The following is a 9,421-nucleotide window of genomic DNA, read 5'->3' as shown; positions in this document are numbered from 1 at the left end:
AGAGAAGCTAGATATAAAGGCATAATATATTATCTATATCTGTATTAGAGACAAAGATTAAGAGCTTATAAAAGAATATACATTAGCAAAAGAAGTATAAGACATACTAAGGAAGAAATATACAAAGATAAGACTATTAATAAATAGATACTACCTATAGTAGTACGTTAACTATTACAAGAAGCCTAAGGAAAGTATAGAAGATGTATAAATAGAGATTCAGCGCTTAAGAAGATATATAAAAGCGACTAATAACTTACTTAAAACATTTATTATATAATACTAGATGTTCTAATAGTTTTTTGCTTCTCTTTCTTTAGAATATAATACTATACAAGATGCTATTAATAGTTAAGAAGAGCATCTCCTTAATATTAAATCTCTTATATAATAACTCCTTAAGAAAGAATCCTTACTAAGTAATACTTTTGTCATCTTTAAGTAATATCGTTATTTATTAATAAAATTCTAGTCATCCTTTAACTAATAATTATTTTAATAATCTATAATATATAAACACTACTTTTAATCTTAAGAAAACATAACCTTGCCTCAAGAACACTTGTTATAATAGCTAAAATGTTTTGCTTATTAAGGGAATTATAAATAGCGGAACTGCCTTTATATTAAGGAGCATATAGAAGAGATCAGAGAGATCATTAATAAAGCTTAAGCAAGTTAACGTAAGAGGAGCAAGCTGAAGACAAGAATAATCAAGGAAGAGAGCATAAGCGTAAAGGACTTCTCCTTTAATTCTGAAGGCGGAGCAGAAGTCTATCTTGCAATACTAGAGACGCTAACCTGTAAGACTCTTAAGTAGATTACTAATACTAGTACATCTAACTATATAATTAACTAGCTTTTTCTCTTTAAAGGACCCTTAAGAAGAATTAAAGGGATAGTAGTAAATTTGGCAGACTTAAGGTTACACGTTTAAAGGGCAGGATGTGCCTAGTGTTACAGCTGCTATGCTTGTCGCCCGCTAGCGCTAGGGCGCTGGGTATTAATTAGCACTAGACGTTAGTAAGGGGCATGCTTGCTATATAGAAGCGACCCTAGGGCCCTTACCGTCGACTCTTCAGTCTTAGAATAGCACTTAACATGAGCTGAAGATCTCGCGTACTTGTCGCTTGCTTCTAACATGACACGTGACATTATTCTAAGACTGCTCTTTGACTGGAAACGGTTGTTAAACTATTGACTGTAAGAGATCTGTATCTCTGGACTCGTCGCCAGCTTATTCTGGGTCAGTGTTGATATTTGAGGTCGGACTTGAGTTTAAAGCAAGCCTCTCTGATACCCTCTGCGCCTCTGACGAGGTTAAAGAAGACAAGGAGATTTAGACCTCTGAATTCAAATAAGCGGGATTCTTGTACCTAGCGAGTAAAAGAACAGAGCGCCCTATACGTATATATATGATGACTCTGTAGTTGAGGCAGAGTATAAATATAGGGTCGGCATACTCTAGAGCTATCAGACAGCTACCCTATTTAAAAAGGCTACTAACCTTTTCCTTATCTTGATAATTATAATACCCTTTGAGGTCCTGTTACCTTTCCTCTTTTAACTTACGTAATACTCTATTAGAGCTAGGCCACGCATTAATAATAATAATATTAATTAGTAACCAGTTGCTAATACGCGAGAACGTAGGGGCAGCCCCCTAGACTATATTTAATATAATTGCCTTTGACTTATCTAGCCTGGCTAGGACTAATAACTCTATTCCTTTTACTAAAAATGACTACCTTAATCTCATCTTACCTTTCGACCTTTCTAATCCCCTTGCTAGAGTAGCTCAGCTAAGAGTAATTATATCAGCTAATCTTTAATTCAGTATTAATGTTATTCTAGCTAAGCTACAGTAATAAGAAATATAAGAATAAGCTCTGATTAATTAGACAGCTAAAAGGGTCGCCTTAAAGCTAGCGAAAACAGCAAATACTAATGCTGACTTAGCTTACCAAATTTCGGAGTACGTTACATAGTTTGCTGCTACTAGCTAAGAGTTAGAAAAACAAAATACAGCCTTGCAAGAACAGAATATGGCCCTGTAAGAGAAAATTGCTAACCTAACAAAGCAGGTAACCTGTTATTAGGCGTCTGCGTGTTAGGCGCCTGCCTCCTTGATGTCTTTTATATATTTTAACCTATATATAGAGACGGTGACTAGCTTATAACAGAAGGCCACTCTTATAGATCCTCTTCTAAAGATAGAGCGTACCTTAAACCTGTTATTGACCTTCTTCTCATCGCCTTTTCTAAGGCCTATTCTGATACAAGCGCAGAATTATTGCCCTTGTAAGACCGGCTCCTATAAGCTAGGAAGCAGGAGAGCCGGCACAGAGCCCCTTAGGTCGACTTCTCTCCCGCCTCTTGCTATCAAGGATCTTCGCAAGGGTACTTCTAAGACCTTTAGCAGCCTGAGCGGCCCTAAGGATATCCTGGTCGAAGATTAGATTTATAAGACTTGCTCTCTTGTCAGCCCTTTCCCTTAGGACGACCCACAGGTTATAAGATTCATTACTAGCCTTGTAAAGGGCCCTGCTAGAGACTACATCTGTAAGCGCCTTAAATTAACGTCACTATACCCTATTCAGACGCCTAAGGAGATCTTCGCTATTATAAAGCAAGCCTTCAGAGAAAGTGACACGCTACGCTAATAACGTGCTAAGGCGGCCTACGCTGCCTTACGCTAGGGTGACCGACCGTTTGACGCTTTCTAGGCTGACTTCACGCGTTTAGCGTCACAGATCAGCAAGTCTAGCCAGGATCAGTATAAGGACCTGTAGGAAAAGATGTCCGCTGAACTCCTTTGCGAGATAGGGGATCAGACTTTCTACAACGCCGGCACTATGGCTCATTGGGTCATAAAGCAAGAGAACCGGCTCATACTAATTCGTAGAAAAGAGAGAGAAGAAGAGCGAATCCGCAACCGTGCTTGACCCAACAGCCCAAGGCCCGATACTAAGCGCCTAAAAGCCAGGACTACGCCAGGTAAGGCGTATCCGTTCCCTTTGGCCCCGACAGCAGGCCCACTATGACGCTCTCCTACTCCTTCTCCCAGCCAGGCCACTGGTTCAAAATCGAAGCGTGTAGGTTTCAAGAAGGATGATACGGTAACTTGTTTCTACTGCAACAAGCCTGGCTATGTGAAACCTGACTGCCCTGACCTTCACGTTAGTAAGATCAAAGAGGCAGAATCTGACTTCAGAGATGAGTCCTCTGGCCCTGACGAGGAACCTGCGGAGTCAGAAAACGAGATGCCCTAGGCGAAATCACAGCCTTGGGCTATCACAAGAGCGTACCTGTCAGGCTCGACTAGCTCGTCAGGGGGCCATCTCTCATCGTGGCATTCGATCTCAAGGGTGCAGACAACAAGGTTCTTCATCTTCGCGCTTTAGTAGACAGTGGAGCCAACGCGTATATTCTGATCGACAGGAAGATCGCTCAGGCCGCCCCTCAACAGCTTGATGTCCCTCTCGTTCTTCTAAAGAGGGCTATCCCACTAATTAGATTTGACGGTCAGCCTAGCAGGCTAATCAATCATCTGCTTCTTGCCACAGCCCGGATCTACAGCCGCACTCTTGCCAATATCCTGTTCTTGGCTGCCGACCTTGGCTCTTACGATATTATTCTAGACTGCAAATGGCTAGCTAAGCACGATATCCTGCCAGATTATAAGAGGAACAAGATATACTAGCTAAAGAACTATTAAGTACAGAAATAGTACAACACTTATAAAGATAGGCTATTTGAGGAGGATATTCGACATTACAGCCCTAAAGTTAGCTCTAATAATGCCGGCAAGGCTAGGACTTGGTTTCAGAAATCTATGCAAAAACAGTGTCAGCATTATTAATGTTGCAAAGCAGAGCTTGAGTTGCCTCTCTCTAATAAAGCTGACAAAAGCCTCTCAGTCCTGACTCTGATCTAGATGAGGCTGATACTAACAACAGAACTGTCTCTGTAAATCTTGTAGGCGCCGTAGCCTTTCGTGTTAGTAGTAAACAGGACGGCGCGATATTAGGGACAGTTACGTTGGATGGTATCAACTATAAGCTGCAGAAACGAGGCCGCCCTGCCCTGTGCTAAGTTAGTCGAGTTCAGATAGCTGACGACGACGAACAGGATGCTCTCGGTGACCTTAGACCCTGTTCTAACGATCTTGAGTCTGTCCTTAGCCATCTTCCTCCGTATCTCTGCGATCAAGCTGCCGCCTTCTCAAGAGTAGCTGCAGATACTCTGCCTCCGCACCGTCCGTTCGACCACAAGCTGCGCTTTGACAAGGAACCAGAAATGAAGGCGTCGCATTTGTACAAGATGTCAACTCGAGAGCTCGAAGCTATGAGAGAGTACCTGATAGAGAACTTACGTAAGGGATTTATTCGCCCGTTATCTTCCTCTTTCTCGTCACCCGTTTTATTCGTCAAGAAGAAGAACGGGGACCTTAGATTCTGTATTGATTACAGAAGTCTAAATAAACTTACGAAGAAAGATAGATATCCCTTACCTCTAATCTCAGAGACTCTGTCACAGTTAGCTTGTGCGATGATCTTCACAAAGCTTGATATCTGTCACGCTTTTAATCGTATCAGGATAGACCCTGACTCAATTCTCTAGGCGTTATTCTGAACGACTTACAGAGCATTTAAGCTAGTTGTTCTTCCTTTTGGCCTCTGTAACAGTCCAGCTACCTTTTAGCGTTACATTAATTCCGTCCTTATAGACTACCTTAGCGTCTTTTGTATAATGTATATTGACAACATCCTGATCTTCTCGAAAGACAAGAAGGAGCATCAACAGCACGTTCGTCAAGTCGTAATAAGGCTACGCGCCGCAGGTTTATACATAGATATCAAGAAATACTTGTGGTGCCAGAAGGCGAGGATAACCTGCGTACACACTTGCTTTGCCAGATCCACTCGCAGACGATTACAGCGTATCTAGGTCAGGCGAAAACACGTGCTTTGGTGGCTAGGCTATATTGGTGGCCTTATTAGAGTAGTGACATAGCACGTTATGTTGCTAACTGTCATGAATGCTATCGATTCTACAAGCCGCGTGATAAGACGCCTGGTTTCCTGCACTCCTTGCCTGTCCCCCTGCGACCATAGGACGACCTCTCGATGGATCTCTACATGCCTAGCACTGTTAGTAACGGCTATAATGCCGTCTTTGTAGTAGTAGATTGCTTGAGCAAGAGACATATTTGCTTACTAACAAAGAAGACTATTACTACAGCTACTATGGCCGACCTCTTCTATAGGTATATATAGCAATTTAAAGGATGCCTAAAGACTATCACTAGCAATAGAGGGTCATAGTTTATTAGCGCATTTCTTGATGAGCTATCTTGCCTCTGTTGTGTTAAGCTCAAGTTATTAATATCAGCTCATCTCTAGACAGATGGCCAGACGGAAATCATTAACTAGATTATTGATATAAGGCTTTGACTATTTATAAATCACTTCTAAGATGACTAGGCATATCTTTTGCTGGCATTAGACACTGCAGGGTTAGCTCTAGTCTACGAATCCACAGGACTTACACCTTATATAATTGAGTACGGCTAAGAACCTTACTTAGATTTTGACTAGACACAGATAAGTGACAGCTCACGCCAGGACACGTAAGAACAAGTTACTCGAGAGCAAGCAAAGGAGTACCTACGCCGTATTGACAAGGCAGTAAGCTGGGCCAGAATGAATATAACCTCAGCTCAAGCTCAGCATGCTCGTCAAGCTAACAAGAAACGTCGCTCGCCTGATTTCTAATCAGGAGACCTTGTATTCGTCGTCAAAAAGCTGTGGAGAACAGATAGGCCCTCTGACAAGCTGGACTATCCTGTCGCAGGCCCCTTTCGTATTATAGAGATGGTTGGCCACTCCTATAAGCTAGAGCTCCCGTCCTCCTACCGTATCTCACTAGTGCTACACGCAGACCGGCTACGTAAGGCAGATAACAATCCTCTCTCTGGCCAGATCCCTACTCCACCTCCTGCAGTTGAAGTTGACAGAGATCTCGAGTGGGAAGTTGAGAGAATTCTGTCATCAAGAATTAGCAGAGGTCGGCTGGAATACAAGATACAATGGCAAGGATGGGACCCTGACGATACATGGTACCCTGCTGGCAACCTGCGGAACGCTCCTCTGGCGTTACAAGCTTACTACAACGCGTACCCATAGGAAGCTAGTCTACTTAAGCGACTCTAGCACTGGCTTGACAGCGCTCTGAGAGATAAGTCACCTTCAGAGCACCTAGATGATAATAGAGTAACCACTTAAGAGACCAGGAAAACAAGGCAACACGCATTATAATGCTGTCAGCTTGATCTCGTTACTAGCTCAAACACCGCTGACTTGACTGTGTATTTCCTTGCTATTCTGTAGATCTTCTTTTATTTATATCTCTCTCTTTTCTCAGGACATAAGGGCATGTCAAGTCTTCTGGAGGGGGGGGTGATGTCACAGCTGCTATACTTATCGCCCGTTAGCGCTAGGGCGCCGGGTATTAATTAGCACTAGATGTTAGTAAAAGGCATGCTTGTTATATAGAAGTGACCCTAGGGCCCTTACTGTCAACTCTTCAGTCTTAGGATAGCACTTAACATAGGCTGAAGATCTCGCGCACTCGTCGCCTGCTTCTAACGTGACACATAACACCTAGATATATACAAAAAGAGGAGTAATAACCTTATTAAATATATTATATATACCTAGTCTAAGCGCTAGCCTTTTTTCTGGCTCTTTATTATATAAATTAAGGCTTTTAGGCAGTTTTAATAAGAAGGCCTTATATATACAAGATTAGAATAATAATATAATCCTTAAAGCTATTAGATATAAAGGTCTCTATATTATTAATTAAATAAGTCTTAAAGTAACAAAGTCTACTTATTCTACGTAATCTACTCTAATAAATTTAACTATATATAATATAGCCAAATCTGATATACTGCTAAAGCTCTTTATCTTAAAAAAGATACTACTATAGACTATAATTTATAACATCCCTTTTAAGCTACTTATTAATTATAGTTAATTAATAGTCTCTAAAGAAGCTATAATTAATATTACAAAGAAATAGTATTAATTATAATATAAAAGGTTTACTTATATAAAGGAGAAGAAATTACAGGATTTGCATAAGATTACAACACTATAGAAAGTAATCTATAAGCTAAGTAAGATAAATATTTATAAAGTATATAATTTAATTAAGATAAGAAACTAAACAAATATTTAAGTTTTCTAGCATAAGGCTAATCTTCTTAACCTTATATTAATTAATATCTATAGCCCCTTTCTAATAATATTTAGTGGCGCTTAATACTTCTTAAAGGTTATTAATAACTATTTTAGAAAGTTATAAGTAATCCTAATTAAGGATTAAAAGAGAGTAAAGGATCACCTTAAGAAGTAGCGTTAGAGTAAAGAACTTATTACAGGGACGAAGCTAAAGGCAATCTGAAGTAATAATACTAGAGAACTTAAATAGACTCTTAACAAATAGAGTTAACAGATAGGAATTAGTACGTAATATATTATCTTATACACCTTAAGTCAGAATAATATAGCTAAACGTACGATTCAAACAACAGAAAATAATATCTGAGTAATATTAAAGGAATCTGAGTTACCACTTGAACTATAGGATAAAGTAGTAAAGACTAAGGCATACATCTATAACTAGACTACAATTAGCCTAGAGATAAATAGATAAAGAATCACTCTTAAGGAAGCCTAAACTAAGACAAAACTCTTAATTAATTATATCCGAATCTAGAGATACAAGTATTATTTATATATAAATCCAAAGTCACTACTAGTATTAGAGAGACAAGATAAGCTGATAAACTAGGGCTAAATAAAAGTATTTATAGGATATAAAGAGAATATAACAAAGTAGTTTTGTATCTTCATGCCAGATCTTAGATATATAACTTGTTCTTTAGTTGTAACATTTAATAAACTTTAGAAGAGTAGAATTATTGACCTTTATATAAGAGGGACCTCTAATTCTTTATTAGATTATGTACTAAGAGGACGACCTTAAAAGGAGCCTATTACTAATTAAGACACTAAACTAAATTTGGCTATATTATATATAGTTAACTTAATTAATTAGGTATTTCTTATACTAATAACAAAAGAAATTAACTTATTAGTAAAGGCATTTATCAAAATATTAATTAAAGTTCCTTTAATACTAGGTAGCTAGAAAGACAAGAAGATTATTATAATAAAAACAAAAAAGGATGCTAAAAAACTAAGTCTTTAATAGCAAATAAATAGACTTACTAAGGTAAGACTATAAGTAATAAGTAAGCGAACTTAAGATAATAATAAGGACGAGTACTATAAATTATAAGATTAAAAGATCACAAGAGCATATATAGTACATTAGCAAAAGATCCTAATTCTGATAATGTATAAGTAAGTAATCTTAGACCTTATCTTTAGCGTAGACTAGACTAATATAATTAAGTAAGAACTTACTATACTATAAGTAAATAAGACTTAGAAGCAAGTTGTCCTTCTCACAGGATCTAATATTATTATAAGCAAATAGGTATTTAATATTAAGTACACAAAGAACAAAGGAATAAATTAATTTAAAGTCAGACTTATAGCTCAGGGTTTCTTATAAAGATATAATATTAATTATAAAGAAACCTTTGCCCTAATAATACGTATAGATTCCTTAAGGATATTATTAGTAATTATAGCAGTAGAGAACCTAGAATGCTATTAGATAGATATTAATAATGTATTTACAGAATCTACTAACATAAAGATAATATATATATTACCCCTTAATAGAGTTGATATACTAAATAAGATGGCTCTGCATATGTTAAAAAGCTTATATAGTCTGAAACAAGCCATTAAGGATTAGTATAACTATATAATAGCTAGCCTGTTAAAACTTAGCTTTAAATCATCTCCTTCTGACCTATATATCTTTATAAACAACAAAGAAATAATTATTAGTACTTAGGTAGATGACTTAGTAATTATTTCTTAATAATTCTCTGATATAATTAAATTTAAGAAAGACTTTACTTATATCTTTAAGATTAAGAATCTAAAAGAGATTAGAAGGATTCTTAATATAAGAGTAACTTATAATTACTAGCAGAGGACTCTATTTCTAGACTAGTTAACTTATATTAAGAAAATAATATTAGAACTTTAAATAAAAGAGGATAAGCATAAATTAGTTAAAATATTAATTAATAAATATAATATTCTAGCCTTATTATTAAATAAGGACGAATAAATAAATATATATTAATATTAGAAGTATATCAGAAGTATAATAAATAGAGTATCTTCTTTATTATAGTGCAGGAAATATACAGGACTAACTACATACTCGGATAGCAGCACTTAGATGGCAGTACTAATAGCGTATT

The 9,421-nt window shown here is 37.3% G+C and overlaps 1 protein-coding gene across 1 annotated transcript; it reads left to right on the top strand.

Moving 5' to 3' along the window:
• Positions 1-5,876: 5,876 nt before the first annotated feature.
• Positions 5,877-6,188, top strand: EPUS_09327 (uncharacterized protein; the record flags this gene model as incomplete). Its single annotated transcript, XM_007805838.1, has 1 exon — positions 5,877-6,188. One exon carries the CDS (start codon positions 5,877-5,879, stop codon positions 6,186-6,188), a length of 312 nt encoding a protein of 103 aa, XP_007804029.1.
• Positions 6,189-9,421: the final 3,233 nt, after the last annotated feature.

The sequence above is a fragment of the Endocarpon pusillum genome, assembly GCF_000464535.1.
Source record: "Endocarpon pusillum Z07020 unplaced genomic scaffold scaffold4663, whole genome shotgun sequence".
NCBI lineage: Eukaryota > Fungi > Ascomycota > Eurotiomycetes > Verrucariales > Verrucariaceae > Endocarpon > Endocarpon pusillum.
Note: the sequence above shows the minus strand (reverse complement) of the source record. Positions and strands in the feature narration are given on the sequence as shown.